General features: G+C 41.9%; 1 protein-coding gene across 1 annotated transcript in view; it reads right to left on the reverse strand.

The window, feature by feature from the left end:
* Positions 1-1,727: 1,727 nt before the first annotated feature.
* Positions 1,728-23,395, reverse strand: part of abcc2 (ATP-binding cassette, sub-family C (CFTR/MRP), member 2) — a 53,043-nt gene continuing 31,375 nt past the window's right edge. The window contains exons 21-32 of the mRNA XM_055901858.1: positions 22,903-23,011; positions 21,385-21,604; positions 21,059-21,213; positions 20,645-20,800; positions 16,285-16,484; positions 14,451-14,577; positions 13,153-13,254; positions 11,435-11,578; positions 5,205-5,363; positions 4,884-5,050; positions 2,578-2,772; positions 1,728-2,124 (exon numbers count right to left, since the gene is read on the reverse strand). Coding sequence (XP_055757833.1) covers positions 1,965-2,124; positions 2,578-2,772; positions 4,884-5,050; positions 5,205-5,363; positions 11,435-11,578; positions 13,153-13,254; positions 14,451-14,577; positions 16,285-16,484; positions 20,645-20,800; positions 21,059-21,213; positions 21,385-21,604; positions 22,903-23,011 — 1,894 coding nt within the window. The 3' untranslated portion in view covers positions 1,728-1,964. The remainder of the gene's footprint in view (positions 2,125-2,577; positions 2,773-4,883; positions 5,051-5,204; positions 5,364-11,434; positions 11,579-13,152; positions 13,255-14,450; positions 14,578-16,284; positions 16,485-20,644; positions 20,801-21,058; positions 21,214-21,384; positions 21,605-22,902; positions 23,012-23,395) is intronic.

A 23,395-nucleotide genomic window follows, 5' to 3' on the forward strand; every position in this document is an offset into this window, starting at 1 on the left:
TATACAGAAGATAGCCCTATCTGGTAAAGACCAAATAAGCAAAGAAAAATTACAGTCCATCATTACTTTGAGACATGAAGGGCCGTCAATCCAGAACAAGTGCAGTCGCAAAAAACATAATTACTACGATGAAACTGTCTCTCATGGGGACCGCCACAGGAAAGGAAGACTCTACTGCAGAGGGTGAGTTCATTACAGTTAACTGCACCTCAGATTCCAGCACAAATAATTGCTTCACAGAGTTCAAGTAACAGACACATCTCAACATAAACTGCTCAGAAGAGACTGCGTGAATCAGGCCTTCATGGTCGAATTGCTGCAGAGACCACTACTTAAGGACACCAATAAGAAGAGACTTGCTTGGGACAAGAAACGTGAGCAATGGACATTAGACCGCTGGAAATCTGTCCTTTGGTCTGATGAGTCCAAATTTGAGATTTTTGGTTCCAACCACCATGACTTTGTGAGACGCAAAGTAGGTGTACGGATGATGTCCTCATGTGTAGTTCAAACCGTGAAGCATGGAGGAGGAGGTGTGATTGTGTGGGGGTGCTTTGCTGGTGACAGTGATTTATTTAGAATTGAATGAATTCCACAGCATTCTGCAGCGATACGTCATTCCATCTGGTTTGCACTTAGTGGGACTATCATTTGTTTTTCAACAGGACAATGACCCAACACACCTCCAGGCTGTGTAAGAGCTATTTGACCAAGAAGGAGAGTGATGGAGTGCTGCAAAAAAAAACGATTTATCACTAAATGAGGCCAAAAATTCGAAATAAAAAAACTAAACGATCCATGGTATGACCTGAAAAAAATGCCATATGTCAGCTTAGAACATGCTCAATAAACTCTCACACAATCTACATTACTTTCAAATTTGATTCACCATTTCCTTTTTCATTGCAGATATGAAATCAGAATTTACATTTAAATTTATTGCAAATTTGATTTATTTTCAGGACATGTGAAATATTTCAAATTGGACAGATCAAATATTTGTCTAATATATTAATACATTTCACATGCATTTTCAGATGAATATTAAAATACATAATAAAAGAATATTGACAGCGGTTTTGAGATTATGATAAGGTTAGAAAGCATCACAAAAATATTTCAGGCATTTCTAAGCTGTGTCCTTCAAAAACCACGAGGACATTTTACATGTTGATCATGTTAGTGTTAATACTGTCCAGCACATTTCCCACCTTTTTCCCGACCTTATGGCTGTTCACACAGCCACCCTAAGAAACCAATTTTTTTCAATATCCAATCTTTTTTCGGACTTCTCACAGTTTTACATGGCTGCATTTCCACAGTAGCCCCATTCTGATATTTTTTTCAGTAATTGGTCTTTGAAGGTTGGTTTGATTCACACTGTGAAGTGAAATGGTTTTAGCTATAACTTGATTTTTTTTAAACTGTGTCTATACTAAAGAGTAGTCCCATTGTTTTTGGGACGACTCGTTTTACAATGGAAGAGTGAATTCCTTAAGGTATGACATTTAAAAACTAAATCACATACTATATTATCCGTTTTGTAAATCAATCAATATTCTTTTTTACCTAAGTCAAGTTTGACACCTTCACTGCTTATATAAGGTTCTTAAAATCAAACCAACCTTCATTGAAATACACCTCACCGATCAAACAGTCTTTATATCAATAACAGACTGCAAAAACGTGTATAAAATCAGTCAGAAATAAACACAGGAGAAAAATAACACATTTGGCATGCATCTTTATCACAAAGAAGTCGTCTTTTTGAAATGGTATAATATTTCTCAATAGCCCATATTCAACTTAAGCTTCTAAAGTTACCCGGATAACTTGTTGATACTGCTTTGTAATAAACCCCTCCGGTAAGTTATTGAGAACACATTCTCTTTTACAATCAACACCAGAGGCTAGCATCCCCTCTGCAGTTAAGGCATGATTCTGCCCTCTCTGAGTCCCAAGCCTCAGAGAGTAGTGCTATCCAATACAGTGCTGTACAGAGCAGTGCTGTCAACTGTAGTGATACCAGCATCCCTTGCCATGGAATAGAAGTGACCCTGTTTGTTGAAGAGAGTGCTGGGAGAGTCAAACTCCACGATCTTCCCAGCATCCAGCACCATCACCCTGAAAGTGTTAGAGAGAGAGGGATGGAGGAAGAGGGAGCGGGAGAAGAGGGAGGAAAGGATGAGTGAGAGTCAACTGTTTCAGAGTTTCAGTTGCCATGATCTGTGAGAAAACTCTTGTCATAAAGTGTGTGTGTGTGTGTGTGTAAGTACACAGTAAATCAAGGATAGTTGAAATGACAGTGTTAAAAAAGATGAAGGTTAAATTGACTCTACTGGAAGTTATCTTCGCCCTCAAGAGAGTGATACGCTCCCTGGAGTTAGTGTTGATAACTGGAGTTGATTGGGACAGAGTCCTTTTAAAGCCATTTAGTGTCATTTTAACTCCAAAACTAGCAGCACCATGACCAGAGTAGTTTTAACACAAAATGGGGATGGGACCATATAAACCCCAACATAGTGTTACATTTGACTACATAGGAGTGACTCTACTGTGCATGTGCATGTGTGTTACCTGCTACTGTCCAGGATGCTGTGGAGTCTGTGTGCGATGGTGAGTACAGTGCAATGGGAGAACTCGCGTCGTATGGTTTTCTGGATCAGGTTGTCTGTCTCCAGGTCCACAGCAGCTGTAGCCTCGTCCAGAATCAGAATGCGAGACTTCCTCAGCAGTGCACGGGCCAGACACAACAACTGTCTCTGACCAATACTGTAATGAAACATGTGCAACCTGTCAAAAATACACCAAAAGTATGTGGACACCTGCTCGTCAAACATCTCATTCCAAAGTCATGGGCAATAATATGGAGTTGGTCCCCCCTTTGCTGCTATAACAGCCTCCACTCTTCTGGGAAGGCTTTCCACTAGACGTTAGAACGTTGCTGCAGGGACTTGCTTCCATTCAGCCACAAGAGCACTAGTGAGGCTGAGAACTGATGTTGGGCGATTAGGCTTTGCTTGCAGTCGGGATTCCAATTCATCCCAACGGTGTTTGATGGGGTTGAGGTCGGGGCTTTGTGCAGGACACTCAAGTTCTTCCACACCGACCTTGACAAACCATTTCTGTATAGACCTCGCTCTGTGCGCGGTCGCATTGTCATGCTGAAACAGGAAAGGGCCTTCCCCAAACTGTTGCCACAAAGTTGGAAGCACAGAATCATCTAGAATGTCATTGTATGCTGTAGCTTTAAGATTTTCCTTCACTGGAACTAAGGGGCCTAGCCCGAACCATGAAAAACGGCCGCAGACCATTATTCCTCCTCCACCAAACTACAGTTGGCAATATGCAGTCGGGCAGGTAGCGTTCTCCTGGCATCCACCAAACGCAGATTCGTCCATCTGACTGCCAGATGGTGAAACGTGATACATCACTCAAGAGAACACGTTTCCACTGTCCAATGGCGGCGGGCCTTACACTACTCCAGCTGACGCTTGGCATTGACATGGTGATCTTAGGCTTGTGTGCGGCTGCTTAGCCATGGAAACCCATTTCATGAAGCTCCCGACGAACAGTTGTTGTGCTGATGTTGCTTCCAGAGGCAGTTTGGAACTCAGTAGCGAGTGTTGCAACCGGGGACAGGCGATTTTTACGCACTACGCGCTTCAGCACTCAGTGGTGCCGTTCTGTGAGCTTGTGTGGCCTACCACTTTGCGGCAGAGCAGTTACTGCTCCTAGACATTTCCGCTTCACAATAACAGCTCTTATTGTTGGGCAAAAATAAATAGCAAGCAAGCACGGGCTTGGATCACGACATAATGAGAGACGTCAGAAAGGGAATAATTATACGGACAGATAAAGTAGGCCTACTAAACAGTGCCAAGTAGACAACCAGTAAACAACCATATGACAGGAAATAACTTGATTGAACAACAATGAGAATAGAGCAGCTTGTTCTCATCCAATCTTTGCAGCAGGCTCAACCGATACCCCGGCCATTTTCTTTACAAGTAAAAGAACTAGCCAATAGTTGTTTACAGCACACAGCGCGAGTGAAAGAGTGAAGCATGCTGGCAGCTGAAAATAACTTTTTCCCGATGACGGATAATTACAAAAAATAATTCTCTATATCTGTTACAATACTAGTTTTGTCCAAATACTCGGCACACCTCCAGTATTCACAGCAAATGGTACACTCTGGTCCGCGGGCGCATCATCTGAAAACCACATTGCATACTCTGGTTGTAAAGTGGTGCCATTTGCTCAATATTGAGAGTTGAGAAATACGTTTTATACTCCGACAAAGCTGACCCTCGTCTTTAACAATAACAACAGTAATTACTTTAAAAGCTGTGTTATTCCCTCAGTTGCATTTTGAAATGTGGCGCAACCTTCATACGTGTGCGCTTATCAGAATGCATCTCTCCCACTGGCGTACCATACACCCCCGGAGCCCACGGACTCTGGGGGCCTCTAACCCAGGTCGGCCCCTCCACAGATAGCATATGGACAGGTCATAAGCTTTGGCAAAAATGTTTAGAATAGCAGGAAATTAGCTTTAGAAATGATCAATTCTCTCAGCCTCATTGCAAAATTTGTAAAATAGCATGAGATTAACTATAAAATGGCATTTTCTTCTCTCTGCCCCATGGCCAATATGTGTAGAATGGCAGGAAAATAGCTTTAAAAATGCAAAATTCTTTGCTGTTATCCAACCAACTGTTTTGCTGTTTTGCTGCCCATCCATCCAACTAGCAATGGGCAGCAAGCTAACAAGATATTTCTAGCACACAAAAGACATTCTTCAAATCGAAGGTGACAAGCGTTTCAGTCTCAACGATGCCCTTGTATCTGAAGTGTGCGGCTATGTGAGCGTAACCCACCTGAGGTTCTCTCCCCCCTCTGACACCTCGTGGGTCAGTCCTTCCTGTAACCCTCCCACGTACTCCTTCAAATGGGAGAGCTCTAGGACGCGCCAGATCTCCTCATCACTGAAGGTCTCAAACGGGTCCAGGTTCATACGCAGCGTCCCTGAGAACAGCACTGGGTCCTACACACACACACACACCGAATGGAGAAACAAAATGTCATCATGTCAAAATATTAGAACGTTTATGCCATTTATAAGGACGTGCGTCTGTGGGTGCGTGCGTGCGCGCACGTGTGTGTAAGCGTGCATACGTGCATTTCCGTGTGTGCGTTACCTGTGGTATAATAGTGAGTCTGCTCCTGAGGTCATGTAGGCCTAGAGTAGCGATGTCTGTCCCATCGATCAAGATCCGTCCCTCTGCTGCCTCGATGATTCTAAACAGGCAGTTGGTCAGACTGGACTTCCCAGCACCTGTTCGACCCACTATACCGATCTGGACAAAATGGAGGACGTTCAGTAAGACTTTGAGTAATGCTTCATTCTTGTCGCAGATGGGTCATGACCATAGAGATGTACTAAAGAACAAGTATTAAACCAAGGTTGGTGGTTTACTGCCACCTGCAGTTATGTAATGTTTGCTTAAAAACGTGTGTCAGTCCTTAATGGCGCTGGCCATGATAAAACAGGCTTTGGACCAAGTGTGCCCTCTGTCCAACTCTGTAACAGTGACTGATCGTGTCCCTGTGTAGGGTGGCAAGTAGCCTAGCAGTTAAGAGAGTTGGGCTAGTAACAGAAAGTTCACTGGTTTGAATCGCCAAGTCAGGCAAGGTGGTAATATTTGCCCTTCTGCGCTTGAGCAAGGTAGTTAACCAACAACGACTGCTCCCCGGGCGCCGATGCCAAGTGGCATATACCTTTGCTATGGCCTGCATAACCTATTTCCATAAATATGTTATAAACTAAAAACAGAATGCACAAGAACAATGAAGACAGACCTGAGTTTCACCAAAATAATGCAAAATGTCCAGTCAGAAAATATGTTTTTGTTTTCTCTCTCCAATGATCTGGGCCTATTTTTATACCGGACTGTCCAATGTCTAATTATTATTAATGGCTTTTTAAAAATAAAAATAAATCTCCATTTGATATGAATATGACTTGACCTATTAAGCTACTCTATTCGTTTTATGCATGCTGACTTTTTCCCGCCGCACTATTTCATTATTAAAAAATGGAATTAATCTTACAAAGTTCTAAGCTATCTCAAAGTTTTAAGTTGTTTTTGAATCATCTAAAAACATAGTAGGCCTAAGGTAATAATGATAGAGAGAACAAACAATAGGAAAATAGAATTAGGAGTTTGAACAAACCTAACAAATTGAGCAAAACTTAGGCTATTTTAAGAAACGGAAAGAAATCCCTCTTTGCCATTGTGACCCAAACGGTCAAAAACCTAGGCTAATTCTAATTGAAATATCATAAAAGCATTAAGAAAAGTTACTTATTAAGAATATTTCCCAAGTATTGTAATTAAGTGTGTAATATCCTATTGCAGCTTTCAAATGTGAATAATTGTGAAAAAGTCTATGGCTTCTCAATCATAGCTTACATTTGAATGACAAATATTTCAGGCCACAAGAAGTGAAATTGAGCAAACAACACCAAGATGGAAAATAGTATTATTCTCGGCATAGTAGCCTAGACCTAATAAGGAGGATGAGGCAAACACGCAAATCATTTAATAATTATCCAGTTATGAGGACAGCAGAGTTGCTTGCTCGTGCCCTCTTCACGACTGTCTTGGTTTGTTTGGACCATGGTAGTTTTTTGATGATGTGGAAACCAGCCTCAATGAGAATGGGAGCGTGCTCTGCCCTCCTTTTCCTGTAGTCCACAATCATTTGGCCATACAGTTATGGGTGAACAGGGAGTACAGGAGGGGACTGAGCACGTACCCCTGAGGGGCCCTCGTGTAGAGGAACAGTGTGGCAGATGTGTTGTTACCTACCTTTACCAACTGGGAGCGGCCCGTCAGGAAGTCCAGGATCCAGATGCAGAGGGAGGTGTTTAGTTCCAGGGTCCTTAGCTTAGTGATGAGCTTTGAGGGCACTATGGTGTTGAACGCAGTGCTGTAGTCAAAGAATAGCCTTCTGACGTAGGTGTTCCTTTTGTCCAGGTGGGAAAAGGCATTGTGGAGTGCAATAGAGATTGCATCATCTGTGGATCTGTTGGGGCGGTATGCAAATTGGAGTAGGTCTAGGTTTTCTGAGATAATTGTGTTGATTTGAGCCATGACCAGCCTTTCAAAGCACCTTATGGCTACAGATGTGAGTGCTACGGGTCAGTAGTAAATTTAGGCAGGTAATTCATCTTGCCCTGCGGCCTTGTAAATGTTGACCTGTTTAAAGGTCTTACTCACATCGGTTACGGAGAGTGTGATCACACAGATGTCCAGAACAGCTGATGCTCTCATGCATGCTTCAGTGTTGCTTGCTTCAAAGCGAGCATAGAAGTTATTTAATTTGTCTGCTAGGCTTGTGTCATTGGGCAGCTTTCCTTTGTAGTCCGTAAACGTTTGCAAGCAATGCCACATCTGACGAGCGTCGGAGCTGGTGTAGTATGATTCAATCTTAGTCCTGTTTTGACGCTTTACATGTTTGATGGTTTGTCGTAGAGGTCATAGCAGGATTTCTTATAAGCTTCTGGGTTAGAGTCCCGTTCCTTGAAAGCGGTAGCTCTACCCTTTAGCTCAGTGCAGATATTCTACCTCAGGTGAGCAAAACCTAGAGACTTCCTTAATATTAGATTGTGTGAAACAACTCGACGAAACAAAATATATTACTGTTTTGAATGTCCCGTTGGTAGGATAGTCTTGATCGGAGTACATTCATTTTATTATCCAATGATTGCACGTTGGCTAATAGGACTGATGGTAAAGCTGGATTACTCACTCGCCGTCGAATTCTTGCAAGGCACCTTGACCGACGTCCCCGATATCTCTGTCACTTCTTCATGCGAATGATGGGGATTTTGGCCATGTCAGGTGTCGGAAGTAAATCCTCTACGTCCGACTAGTTAAAGAGTCTCATAGCATAGGTTCTGAATACTTATGTAAATAAGCTTTTTCTGTTTTTTATTTGTAAGCCATTTGCAATTTTTTTTTATTTTTAAACGATTTTTCACTTTCTCATTATGGGGTATTGTGTATAGATTGCTGAGTATTCTTTCTTCATTTAATCCATTTTAGAATAAGGCTGTAACGTAACAAAATGTGGGAAAAGTCTAGGGGTCGGAATACTTTCAGAAGGCACTGTACACCCACCCACACATGCACACACAAATACACTTTTTCAGTGTTCGTAATGTCACGTGTTGCTCTTTCTTTCTCGCACAACCAGCTTTTCAAGTACAAACTTTCTTTCTTGTCCTCTCTCTCTTACTTTAACATACAAGAACACAAACACTGGCTGTTCTTAAATATAAACTGGGTGGTTCATGCCCTGAATGCGGATTGGCTGAAAGCCATGGTATATCATCATTATTCCAACAATTGCAAACAATAGTTCATAATGGACAAATTCAGGTATGTTTATCCTCGTTTCGTTACCTTTACCTCCGTTTAAGAAATGTTTTTCAACAGAATCGGTGGAAGGAATATACCCCCTCACACGCAAACAGAGTTCACTTTCATAGCAGCCGCATACATACGGCATTAGACCTTTGATCGTTGTACAATTTCTTCTCGCATCTACGCTCTCTCTTCCTCACACCTTTTCCCTCCCTTGTGGACTTCAGTGCACAAAACATCAGCTGTCTGTGACCAGGTGAAAAAACCTTTCCAAGCCAAACCTTCATATCATAAACGTTAACTGCTACACACAGCTTACATTGTCGTCACCATTTCATAACATCATAGTCAACATGGCTACTGAAACTAACACGTTAGTAAACCCGCTACAATCATGTAGTACAGTCAGCAAGGAGTTTAGCAGTTACACCGACGTGCCCCTGTGGCAATAAATTAATAAAACCAAAAGCTTATCTTGACTTGGAAGAGTTCCAGTGTTGGATAGCCATAGCCAGCTAGCTAACATAGCATCCCTCTCTGTTTGAGTAGTCTAAACTAGCTAGCTGCATTCACTAAATAAGTAAGTGAAGAATTACGAAATATAGCTAGCTCACTCTCTCTTGCTTTTTAATTTAAAGAAATAACAAATGAGTTCAAACTGTTTAACTGTTGTCTTTCTCGCTCTTTGAGTCAACTACTCACCACATTTTATGCACTGCGGTGCAAGCTAGCTGTAGCTTATGCTTTCAGTACTAGATTCATTCTCTGATCCTTTGATTGGGTGGACAGCATGGCAAGAGCTCTGATAGTTTGGAAATGGTCATAATTACTGTGCAAGTCTATGGAAGGGGGTGAGAATCACGAGCCTCCTAGGTTTTGTATTGAAGTCAATGTACCCAGAGGAGGACGGAAACTAACTATCCTCCGGCTACACCATGGTGCTACCCTACAGAGTGCTATTGAGATTACTGTAGACCTTCATTGCAAAACACTGTGTTTTAATCAATTATCTGGTTACATGTTAATATTTTTAGTAAGTACGTTTTTTTTCTTCACTATTTAAATGTTTCTGAAATTGGTCCTCCCCTTCCTCCACTGATCACACCGTATACCACAGGTATTTTTACTCTTTTAATTACGTACCTCGGAGGTTTGTGGTATACTGTATGGCCAATACACCATGGCTTAGGGCTGTATCCAGCCACTCCGCGTTGCGTCGTGCATAACAGCCCTTAGCCGTGGTATATTGGCCATATTCCACACCCCTTTGGGCCTTATTGCTTAAGTATATTCTGGACTCATTCTAGAGTTTCAGAGTTCTCAAGTTGACCCTAAATCGCTGTGCTGTGTTGACCCTGAATCAATGTTGTGACAGTAGTACGGTGCTCTCTCTCTTGCTAGCGTTTTCCAAGATAAAGCATGCACATACAGTACAGTGTACACCACCGCTCAAAAGTTTGGGGCCACTGAGAAATGTTCTTGTTTTTGAAAGAAAAACACATTTTTTGTCCATTAAAATATCAAATTGATCAGAAATACGGTGTAGACATTGTTAATGTTGCAAATGACTATTGTAGCTGGAAACGGCAGATTTTTTATGGAATATCTACATAGGCGTACAGAGGCCCATTATCAGCAACCATCACACCTGTGTTCCAATGGCACGTTGTGTTAGTTAATCCAAGTTTATCACTTTAAAAAGGCTAATTGATCATTAGAAAACCCCTTTTGCAATGATGTTAGCACAGCTGAAATCTGTTGTTCTGATTAAAGAAGCAATAAAACTGGCTTTCTTTAGACTAGTTGAGTCTCTGGAGCGTCAGCATTTGTGGGTTCGATTACAGACTCAAAATGTCCAGAAACAAAGACCTTTCTTCTGAAACTCGTCAGTCTATTCTTGTTCTGAGAAATTAAGGCTATTCCATGCGAGAAATTGCAAAGAAACTGAAGATCTCAAACAACGCTGTGTACTACTCCCTTCACAGAACAGCGCAAGCTGGCCCCGGTGCACGACTGAGCAGGAGGACAAATACATTAGAGTGGCTAGTTTGAGAAACAGACGCCTCACAAGTCCTCAACTGGCAGCTTCAAAGAAAAACCCATATTTCAGACAAGCCAATAAAAATAAAAGATTAAGATGGGCAAAAGAACCGACACTGGACAGAGGAACTCTGCCTAGAAGGCCAGCATCCCGGGGTCATTAGGAAGAATGACTGTATCTTTGTTGTGTTTCGGAGGTTTGATCCGCAGCCTAATTATTAACTTGACCATGCTTAAAGGGATATTCAGTGTTTGATTGGTTATTTTCACCCATCTACCAATTGCTGCCCTTCTCTACGAGGCATTATGTCATACAGAGTGACACCATTTAACATGTGATTTTTTTAAAGCCAATTTCTACTCCTGAACTAATTTAGGCTTGCCATAACAAAGGGGGTGAATAATATATTTTAGTTGTTTTATTTTGTATTAATTTGTAAACATTTATAACATTATTATTTTCACTTTGATATTATAGATTATTTTTGGTAGATCAATGACAAAAACAACAATTAAATCCATTTCAATACCACTTTGTAACACAACAAAATGTGAAAAAGTCCTGTGGGGATGAATACTAGTTAGTTTTCTTTGCACGTAGACCGTTATATACATTGTTTCTTTGTCGACGTGGTATGTGAAATATGATACCAGACAGTGGGGTAAAAATTATTGACAACCTTGATAAAGATTTTCGCAATAATGACTGTTTGAACCCTACCTTTTTGAGGAAAATTTATATTATTTGTTAAATAAAATCTCTTTCTCTGAGCAATTGTATTAGCATAAAAATAATATAATAATTTACAAAAAATGCACATACAATATATCTCTGTATTTGAATTAATAAATTTTATTCAGTCATTATTGCTCAACTTTATCAAGGGTGTAAATCATTTCAGGGCCCCACTGTATGTGTGGTGTCTGACGCTGGTCTCTCTGTCTCTCTCACCCACCTTCTCTGTGCTGTCGATGTCGCAGGTGATCCCGTGCAGCACCAAGTCCAGTTCAGGTCGGTAGCGGACCTTGAAGTTCTCGAACCTCAGCCTCCCAGCCTCAGGCCACTTCTCTGGCGGTCGTATCTCTGACACCCAGTCCGCCTGTTCAAACGCACATACACGTTTTATACACAACTCCACCTCACAAAAACACGTAGCACACACACACGTTTACCAAAACTAGCTTAAGAAAACTGTCACGCGGAAATGGATCAGCACACGCGTGTTCTAAAACAGTGTGTCTGAAGCATTGGGCTGACGCCAGAAGTTCTGGGGTCCTGTGTGGCTCAGTTGATAGAGCATGACACTTGCAATGCCAGGGTTGGGGGTTCGATTCCCATGGGGACCAGTGCAAATAAAGATGTGTGAACTGCTGTCAATTGCTCTGGATAAGAGCGTCTGCTATATGACTGAAATGTGAATTTGCATGCAGAATAATCACAAATGTACATTGTTTGAAGCACACTTTTATAAGTCTCAGTCACGAATGACAGCTCGAATGACAAGACCCCTATGATGAACAGTAGGCTTGTAGAATCATGATTTTTTTTTCAGGTTTTTAGTTCATCGTTCGCTGGTAGGGGATCCTTCGTGCTCTGGGCATTACTGAATCAAATGAACGAAATTAGCCGTTCTATTGACAGAACGAGTTAAAAAGATCAGTCAGTAAAAAGAGCCAAACTTCCCATCACTAAAAGACCGTTTATGGTCCAAGTTGATGACATAGTGTTTCTATATTGTAAGTCACAGAACAGACATGTTTTCACTGTCTATTTAACATCAGATTGTTCACAAGCAGTACGTTTTCAAATTCAACATATTCTAAACTCAGCTCAAACAAGGTCTCATTCTATACCTGCAAAGCCTCGTCAGGAAATGCTTCCCACTGGGAACACTATGTAATTTCAACATGGATAACTGGGTAATATTTGGTTGAGACATTGGTCAATGAGATTACACCCACTCAAAAAGAGAGTTGAATTTTCAATGTGTTATAACTATGCTTTCAACCATCGAAAAGCACAACCAAATTCCAATGGAAAATCTATGTCTGCTTTTTGGTTTAGCTGTCACCCAAATGTCAATCACTGTCACACCCTGATCTGTTTCCTCGGTCTTTATGCTCGTCTCCACCCCCCTCCAGGAGTCGCCCATCTGCCCCATTCTACCTGTGTTCTCTTTTGCCAGTCCGTCTTGTCTGACCAGCGTGCTTTCACATCTTCCTGTTCCTCAAGTTTTGTTTCCTCGTTTTTCCCGGTTCTGACCATTCAGCCTGCCCTGACCCCATGCCTGCCTGCCATCCTGTACCTGCCTGACTGACCAGATTACGAATCTCTGCCTGCCCTGACCCCGAGCCTGCCTGCCGTCCTGTACCAGCCTGACTGACCTGATCACGAACCTCTGCTTGTCCTCGACCTGCCCTTTGCCTGCCCCGTGTTTAAAATAAATGATCTGAGAACTGTCCTATCCGCCTCCTGTGTCTGCATCCAACAATTGTTGGAAACATGACTTGTGTCATGCACATAGTAGATGTCCTAACCGACTTGCCAAAACTATAGTTTGTTAACAAGACATTTGTGGAGTGGTTGAAAAATGATTTTGAATGACTCCAACCTAAGTGTGTGTAAACTTCCGACTTCAACTGTATCTGTCATTCTCATTGAACACACACAGACCTCATTCTCTATCTCCGTGTACTCGCTGACTCTCTCCACAGCTACGATGTTGGTCTCCAGTTCTGATGTCATCCTCACCAGCCAGTTCAGTGTCTGGGTCACCTACATGTCAGGGGTTGGGGTCATTACCATCAAGTCATCATCACTTTATTATCATTCCATCATCCATAAAATCCATGAAGTGCTTTTTACAAATACACATTTGTCAGGGAGTACTCCACAGTAACCCAGGATTTAACCCTGATTCATCTCCTTACATAATAGTAATACATTAGTATTTTTCATCACAAGATAATCTCAAAGTCCAAACAAAATAAAGTAATAATATTAATTTAAGTAATAATATTATATTCAGTATGTATGACCATTAAAGTACCACTGAGGCCTTCAGTTCAACAGAACTGAATCAGAGTTCAGGTTGGTTAGATGTTAACACAATGGCACTTACATTTGAGAGCATCTACTCTTGATATTTACAGTATACTGTATGTGACTTCTGCTGTCAGAATATGATGATCGCATATAAAAGACAGGTCCAGATGCACAAGTGACATTGGTTGCGTTTACACAGGCAGCCCAATTCTGATATTTTTCCACAATAAAAATGTTTTAAAAAATTGGGCAAAAGATCAGAATTGAGCTGCATGTGTAAACGCAGCCAGAGTGTTGAAAAGGATCATAGCACTGTAACAGGACACCTACTTGATCCCAATTACCCCAGGCCACGCCCCTTGCCTCCACACCTGTTTTCTACTCCCTAGTCACCTCTTCTCTACTGTCAGTTCCCTATATAAGCAGAATATACAGTACATGTTCAGCCCGTATTTCCCCCATAGCCACCTGGCAGGTCATTGCCATGAATGCACCGTGGATGTTTCTGTTTTGAATGTTTCCATTTTGTATCTCATCCAACCTCCCTACCTACCACACTACCGGCCCTACCACACCTCCATTCCAAACCCTCCGCCATGTGCCTCTGTGCTCGTGTTCAACTCTAAACCTGGATTCCTTATCTCCATCTCCTCATTCTGACCGATACCATGGTGGCAGCTCAATCCCTAAACCAGTTAGTCCTTTGAAACACCTCATACAGTACTTCCTTCATTTTATTGAGATTTGACCATTGAAGGCACAGCTCAACCATCCTCAACAAAGCACTCCTCTCTCTGGTATAGTACAGTGAATTGAGAGATAAATAATCGGTTCCCCAAGGTCATATTCAGTAGGCACAACACAGAAGAACACTGTTTGTGTGTGTGTGTGTGTGCGCATGCAGGTTGCGAGTGTGGTGTACTCACGTTGAGAGCATAGGAGATGGAGAGGCCGACCAGGCCACTGTCCAGAGAGTCCCGGGCAATGACAGCAAGCATAGCTGAGAAAAACACTACCAGGTTACCAAGGAACTCGAGACGGATGGCCAGCCACCTGCAGGACAGAAAGACAGGCATTACTTACAGACAGACAGCTAGACAGCTAGACAGCTAGACAGCTAGACAGCTAGACAGCTAGACAGCTAGACAGACAGCTAGACAGACAGCTAGACAGACAGCTAGACAGACAGCTAGACAGACAGCTAGCTAGACAGCTAGACAGCTAGACAGACAGACAGCTAGACAGACAGACAGACAGACAGACAGACAGACAGACAGACAGACAGACAGACAGACAGACAGACAGACAGACAGACAGACAGACAGACAGACAGACAGACCGACCACAGGCGGCTGCTGGCACCTTAATTGGGGAGGATGGGCTAAATCTTTACTAACGACATGTCAATGGCTTTGAGTGTGTCTATGTATGCGGATGACTCGACAATATATACATCAGCTACTACAGCGACTGAAATGACTGCAACACTTAACAAAGAGCTGCAGTTCGTTTCAGAATTGGTGGAAAGGAATAAGTTAGTCCTAAATATTTCAAAAACTAAAAGCACTGTATTTGGTACAAATTATTCACTAACCCTAAATCTCAACTAAATCCTGTAATGAATAATTACAGTTGGGGTGACTAAACTGGTTGGAGTAACCCTGGATTGTAAACTGTCATGGTCAATAACATGGGGAGAAGAAGTCTGTCCATAATAAAGTGTTGCTCTGCCTTCATAACAGCACTAACAACAAGGCAGGTCCTACAGACCCTAGTTTTGTCGCACCTGGACTACTGTTCAGTCATGTGGTCAGGTGCCACAGAAGGACTTAGAAAAATTGCAATTGGCTCAGAACAGGGCAGCATAGATGTACAGAGCTAACATGAATAATATGCATGTCAATCTCTCCTGGCTGAAAGTGGAGGAGAGATTGACTTCATCACTACTTGTATTTGTGAGAGGTATTGACATGTTGAATGCACCGAGCTGTCTGTTTGAACTACTGGCACACAGCTCAAACACTCATGCATACCCCACAAGACATGCCACCAGAGATCTCTTCACAGTCCCCAAGTCCAGAACAGACTATGGGAGGCGTACAATACTACAAAAGAGCCATGACGACATGGAACTCTATTCCACAACTCATGCAAGCAGTAAAATTTGATAAAAAAACAGATACAAATACACCTTATGGAACAGCGGGGACTGTGAAGCAACACAAACATAGGCATAGACACATGTATACAAACACACGATAACGTACGCACTATACACACATGTACACATGAATTTTGTGTTGTAGATATGTGGTAGTAGAGTAAGAGCCTGAGGGCACACACTTAATGTGTTGAGGAATCTTTTGTGAATGTATTGTAATGTTTTTAAAATTGTATAACTGGTTTAATTTTGCTGCACCCCAGGAAGAGTAGCTGCTGCCTTGGCAGCGGCTAATGGGGATCCATAATTAATACAAATACAAATAGTAAAGGCTGGAACGGAATAAATGGAATGGTATCGAACACGTCAAACAAATGATTTCCATGTGGTTGATACCATTCCATTCACTCCATTCCAGCCATTATTATGAGCTCTCTTCCCCTCAGCAACATCCTGTGAGACAGAGAGACAAGACTGACAAGACAGACAGACTAAGTCAAACATCAGACATCACAGATTCACCGTAACATTTCAGACAGAACGGAACTCATATTATCCAGTGCTGTTTTGACGTGAACAAAACGGAGTGTGTTCCTGACCTGTTCGAGACTATCCACGGGTAGACCGACTTGAGGTTTTCATCAATGACTTTCTCGTTGTGTTTGAGGAAGCGGTCCTGGTGTCCATAGGCCCGGATGACCGACAGACCAGACACTGTCTCTCCAAAGTGAGAATAGATGGGAGACCGAGACACAGAGTCCAGACGACGCAGCTGCCGTGAGCTTGACACGTAGAAACGCTGAGGGGAGAGAGTGGATGGAGGAATGAAGGAGAGAGAGAGAATAAACGATTCACAAATCCTATACTGAAGTGGCACTGACCACGTTTACATGCACACCAAAATCCCGTTAGTATTCGGGATACTCAAGTATTCTGTATTTGAGATGACGCATTTAAACATCATATCCCGTTTTCAAAAACCCGAATAAGCTCCTATCGCTGGGATATGCTGATTTTAGACGGACACTGTGGCATGTGAACATCTTATCCCGCTTAACGCAGGCTCAGTTTTGCATAGTATCACCTTTGAAGTTCGGATGGGAACAGTAATAGTTGGAATAGTAACTGAAGTCTGAACACTGACTGTAAGGCCTCACATGTAGCCTATTACAGTATTAACTCCTACAGAATTAAGTGTTTCTTGGAGTCAAATTATAGACCGAATGTTCATTTTGTCTCGGGAACAGGAGTGGAGGAATATCATTTCTTTCATCTTGAGAAAATGTGAGCAAATGCACATGTAGGTTCCGGGTTATGTAGACTAAAAGTTCTCAAAAAATTCAGCAACATAAAAGTGGACAGTATTTAACTTTCAACCACATAAAATATGCATCCAAGACGAACTGAAATACTATCAGAAACATGTATTGTTTTCAAAGCTTTTCTTTCCCTTAAAACCGGTCAACAAACTGATGTAATTTCAAAATTATACACGGAAATCTCCCTGGTTTACCGATGTCAACTAGATTGTTGATGATGCATTCATTCTACCATGACATTCTTTAGAGCAAGGCTTTATTTAAGCAATAAGACACGAGAGGCCATGTGTTATGACATTTTTATCATGGGTGTGACGTGGTCTAAGCCACGATGCGAAGCCGAGTGGTGTAGACCACCACAGCCATGATGCAAATTTCATAACACATGGACTCGTGTATTTTTGCTTTAATACAACTGGTACCATTAAAAAAAATCTAGATTATTTCCCAAACCATACATTTTTCAACAAAACGTGATGCTACATTCACTGGTAGTCAAATTACATTTTTGGCGTTCTCTGGTCGTTAGTTCTATTCATATTGTCTGCCAAGTAAAGCAAAACTACCCGAGCGCTGTTTGATGGTTCCAGAACCTTGGTTTCTAGAGACAATGTGCTTGGTAGCCATGACGATTCTCCCTGTCTCTTTCCATTGCATTTTTGTGGTTCTTGGTTTCATCATTGAAACTCAGTGTTGCATATCTCAAGCCATTTTTCTCTTCTTTTATTACGAATGAGTCTGGCTTCAGTTTGCGATTTCCTTCATTGCCTCTTCGGCAAAAGTGCAACTGCAAATCAAACCACACCGTATTCATTGGTGGCATAGAAACTCCTGAGAATATTACCCATAACCTTTTTTGAAACATTTGCCAGATCACTGCCCAGTTGGATTGTCTTTCTGTAGCTACATAATTTCTCTCCTTTTCTATGTTGTCTATAGCAGCGCTAACATTCGTGATTTCTGCATGTCTAACGGTAACACACGGCTCATGTTGCTGGTCCACCTGCTCTTCTTCTTGTTTTATTTCTCTCATATCCTCTTCTTGTTGGCACCATTCTTCAAATGTTAGTGGATAAAACAGGTCAAAAGTAAGTTAACTTTAAAATCATCCACGACGAATTACAGGTGCTAATGCTAGTAGTTGTAGAAGTATGAGTGGTAGTGCATTGCTAGCTGACGACGTAAAACATGAACGTGGCCATGTGTATGTTGTCTCAAATACTGTATCTGGGCAGGTGAGGCTTTAACAATGGGAATTCCAAACCACCCGTTGCATAATTAGTATTCTAGAGCATCAAGTAAGGACAGAAGAGAAGCCCCATGTATCTAATTATAGACAGCCTATTATAAGCAGACAAATACTATATCTAAATGAGACTTAAAAACCACATGTCAAAATGTCATTACGCTGTCCCTGGGCAAATTAGGAATATTCTGTTTATTTGTGGATATAGGGATACTTGTAAGCGGGATATCAAAGGTGCATATAAACATCTTACACTGAATAAGACTAACCGGGATATGAGATATTATCCGGAATACAGTGCGCATCTTTTTCTGGCCACCCCTCTCTTTTCCATCCTCTCCCTCATTCCTCTCAGTCCAAATGATGTACTGTATATAAACCCTAGATTGCTGATGCTACACTACATGACCAAAAGTATGTGGACACCTGCTCATCGAACATCTCATTCCAAAAGCATGGGCATGAATATGGAGTTGGTCCCCCGTTTGCATCTAAAAACAGCCTCCACTCTTCTGGGAAGACTTTCTGGGCAAGGTGTGTTCGTCTTTGCGCCAAATCCCGCATACTCAAATGACCCTGCTGCCATGGTACCCGGAACAGGAGAGGAAGGGAAGGTCACTTACAAGCTACAGCCGCCAGAAACAAACACAGAGCAGCCAAAGCCAACAAACTAGATAGCTAGCTAACTTGTTTGCAGATAAACTGTCATGGTAGCAGGGACAATGTTTTCTGAAAATGTCGATACAAATAAGCATCATTCTCAGTTCATGAAATAGAAAAAGAGGCAAGAAGACTGCTCATCATGACCAATCCAGAAACGGATGAAAATTAATTTAGAAAAATGGAAGAGTGATACCGAAATTGCCACCGTACTCATGGACTGGTAGGTAAGTGATGGGTTGTGTTTTTAGCATCCTAGCTAGTTAGCTGCTAACCTTCGTGTGTTCAGTGTTCAAGCTAGCTAACACGGCTATTTAGCTAGCTAGCTAACATCTTCTGTATTCAAACTGTTTTGGACTCAAAATAATCTAACGATACTGCATGAACCCCACAAGATGCCCAATGCCTTAATTTCAAATAGCTAATGTCAGCTAGCTAGTTAGCTAGATATGCAGATTGTTGACACGATAGTGTGTTTGGTTAGTAGATGATAATGCTAGTCAGCTAGATGGTCTACAGCATTTTCGGCACAGAACCACCGCCCCCCCAAAAATTCTCTCTAACTTTCGGTACAGTAATATCAAACAAACATATATTTTTCAGGGAGATACTGGTGGAGACAGTCTGATTTCACGGGAACCTGAGGTTGTAGAAGTTGTGGTTGTGGAAAAATCAACATCAAAAGAGGTTATTCTTTGTGATTCAATAATTATTTTGTTGGTAATTGGGCAAAATAGTTAACTACATGATGCTTACCTGTTCAGCACATTGCCTATGTAGCATGGCATTGATTCCTACTTTGAACTTCCCAGCTTAAAGGACTGAATGACTATTCAACATGGCCAGTCAAGTAAACAATGGCTCATCTGCATGACATTATCATCTACAAACCAAACACACTATTATGTCAACAATCTGCATATCTAGCTTTAGCTAGCTAGCTAACACTAGCTAGTTTAAATAAAGGCATTTGGGTATCTTGTGGGGTTCATGCAGTGTAGCGACATGATGTATCCATCACTAGATTTCGTTGAGTACAAAACAGTCCTAATACAGAGTAGCCATGTTAGCTAGTTTGAACATTGAACACACTAAGGTAAGCAGCTAACGTACCTAGCCAGCTAGCATTCTAAAAACGCAACCCAGCACTTACCTACCAGTCCATCTTTCAAAATGTATTGCAATGTTCATCTGGTTTCTGGTCTTGGTTCGGATCCAAGAACTGAGAATTATGCCTATTTCTGTCGAAATGTTCTGACTTTTTATCTGCAAAAAAGTAAGCTTGTTGGCATCATCTGCTCTGTGTTTGTTTCTGGCGGCTGTAGTTTGCAAGTGACTTTCTCTTCCTCTCCAGCTCCTGGGCCATGGTAGCAGAGTTGTTAGTGGGTAGGATTTAGCGCAAAGACACACCTTACCCAGAAGGCCAGCACAAGGCGGCTCAGGGCTCAACCCCCTTGTTTTAGTTCAAAATGAAAACACAACTCGAGGAGTGAGGCGGCATCTTTAAAAGTATGCATTACGGTGTCTGTACTAGAATATACATACCTATATACTTGGCAAAAATGTATATTACCATTAATAAATGCATTTCTAAAGCTTCCCAAATGTTTTACAATGGTGGAGCAGTACAAAAATGGATGCGCAGTGGCTTCAAAACACTGTGCACCCTTTCCCTCCCTCTCTCCTCCTACCCCACCCATCCACACACTCTGTTCTCTCTTTCTCTCTCTCTACCTGAACGAAGTAGTAGACCACAGCCAGAGGGATGATGATGGCGGTGAAAATGGGTGTGGCCAGGCAGATGACAAACAGCGTTCCAAGCACACCCAGGAAACACATGACCCACGAACGAAACGATTGGGGGATGGCCTCATCCACTGTGAATATATCCTACAACAGGAAACAGGATGTGACATCAAAACGATAATTGGCATCACCAACCATGATAAAGTGAACGCAGGGGTAATGTAATATTCAAATATGCCAGGGCTACGTTCATTAGGGCACGCAACAGAAAGCGTTTTAAAACATTTGGCAAAAGAAAACATTTGTGACCGAAGTCCAGATAGTCCCTTTGTGTTTCAGTCTGTTTTTTTGCTCATTTGGTGCCTAATGAACACAGCACAGTAGCAGGTTTGTCCCCTATACCTTGGCAAAGCGGTTGACAACCCTGCCGGATGGCGTAGTGTCAAAGAACATCATGGGAACGCGTAGAATGTTGTTGAGCAGCCGGGTGTGGAGGATACGAGACGCATTGATAGAGCCGTTAGCCAGGAGCAGGGTGCCCATGAATACAAATACACCTGTTGTGAGGAGAGAAGACTATTTTAATAATAAAATCTACCAAAAAGCACATTTCCATTTCTACAAATGGACAACACAGTATTATTCTTCTCTCACTCTCACCTACTTCATAAGGTGTCTTTAACATGGTCAATGAAGCAACTTTTCTCTTTCTCTTCTTCTCCTCTTACCTTGAGCCACGCCTAGCGCACCGAATACACCAATCCGAGTGTCCCTCTTCCAGTTGGGGTAGGTCTTATTGTAGTAATCCTCTGCGTCATTGGTCCAGTCACTCAGCCACAGGTTCTGACCAATGAAAGCAACGTTCTGGATGAAGTACACCAGGAAGAACATGGTGGAGTAGCCCCAGCCCATTGCACGTAGGTACTGGAGATACACCGAGAACTTAACCTGGAGAGAGAAAAAGAGAGGGAGAAAGATAAAGGGAGACAGAAAAATATAATATTTCATGTTAATAAAGCACCTTGATTTTAAATGAATTGAGGGAGAGGCAACACAGAGAGAATGATGGATGTATTTTAACTACAGTACCAGTCAAAAGTTTGGACTCTGGGTCTTCCTTTCCTGTGGCGGGCCTCATGAGAGCCAGTTTCATCATAGCGCTTGATGGTTTTTGCGACTGTTCTTGACATTTTCTGAAATGACTGACCTTCATGTCTTGAAGTAATGATGGACTGTCGTTTCTCTTTGCTTATTTGAGCTGTTCTTGCCATAATATGGACTTGGTCTTTTACCAAACAGGGCCATCTTCTGTATACCACCCCTACCTTGTCACAACACAACTGATTGGCTCAAACACGTTAAGAAGGAAAGAAAATCCACAAATGAACAAGGCACATCTGTTAATTGAAATGCAACTATCTCATAAAGCTAGTTGAGAGAATGCCAAGAGTGTGCAAAGCTGTCATCAAGGCAAAGGGTGGCTACTTTGAAGAATCTCAAATATATTTTGATTTGTTTAACACTTTTTTGGTTACTACATGATTCCATATGTGTTATTTCATAGTTTTGTGTCACGTCTACTACCGCTCCTCCTCTCCGGCACTCGTTTATTCATTATTACGCAGACCTGCCATCATTGTTACGCACATATGCGCCTGATGAGACCTGGACTCCATCACCTTCCTGATTACCTCCCCTATATCTGTCAATCCCTTTGGTTCTTTCCCCAGGCTTTATTGACTCTGTTTCATATTTGTACGCCACTCGTGGTTCTTGTTTTGTTCCATGTTTCATTATTATTTTTCTAAATCACTCCCTGTACTTGCTTCCCGACTCCTAGAGTACACATTACAGCTTAGATGTCTTCACTATTATTCTACAACGTAGAAATAGTCAAAATAAAGAAAAACCCTTGAATGAGTAGGTGTGTCCAAACTGTTGACTGGTACTGTATATACACTTCAAAGAGAGAATATTTACTGTTAGATGGGGTTTTTCCTCTGAATGCTTTTTATCTTTTAATAATAAACTAATTATAATTTCAACAGGATGTTTTGGGGTTATTATTACCACTAGAAGGACTCGTTGGAGTGCATATGATTTCTCATTCCTTGAATGACCAGTTGCCACTGAGTTTGTAGATTAGAGCATTTGATTTTGGGTTATTGAAGGGTTCTACAAACAGTAAGTGGTCTTACTTTTCCCACCTCCATACCAAGGCTCTAAGCCAATACAGGCCAATATACCTGTCCCGTCTCCATGCTTTCCTTCTCGATCAGCCTCTGACCTTTGTTGGTCTCGTCATCAGCAGGTTGCTTCGGTTTCTTTAGGGAACTGTTCTTTCTCAACCTAACACTGGGAAACACACGCACACACAGATTGGGAGAAGAGGTGTGTTTATGGAGGAGAAAATGCGAGGAAAGTGTGAGTGTATATTTGATAATAAACACAAACACTTAAATGTCAGTGGTATTGGAGGAGAAAATGTTAGGAAGGTGGAATGAACTAATTGATTCTCACTGTGGAAGATGGAAGGATGGGAAAGAGAGAAGATGGAGTCATTCACAAATGATGTAATAAAGTGAAAATGGCAGTAGGCTCTCTCTCTCTCTCTAGCCCGCCCTCTCTGTTTGCAGAGGGGTCATGCCCACAGGGGGCACAGTGGCACGTGCCCCTTCGGCTTTGTTCTGTTATTAAAAATAAACAATTTTTGTTGTTGTTGTTTCTCTGGAATACTAC

This window comes from Salvelinus fontinalis, chromosome 37, assembly GCF_029448725.1.
Source record: "Salvelinus fontinalis isolate EN_2023a chromosome 37, ASM2944872v1, whole genome shotgun sequence".
Taxonomy (NCBI): Eukaryota; Metazoa; Chordata; class Actinopteri; order Salmoniformes; family Salmonidae; genus Salvelinus; species Salvelinus fontinalis.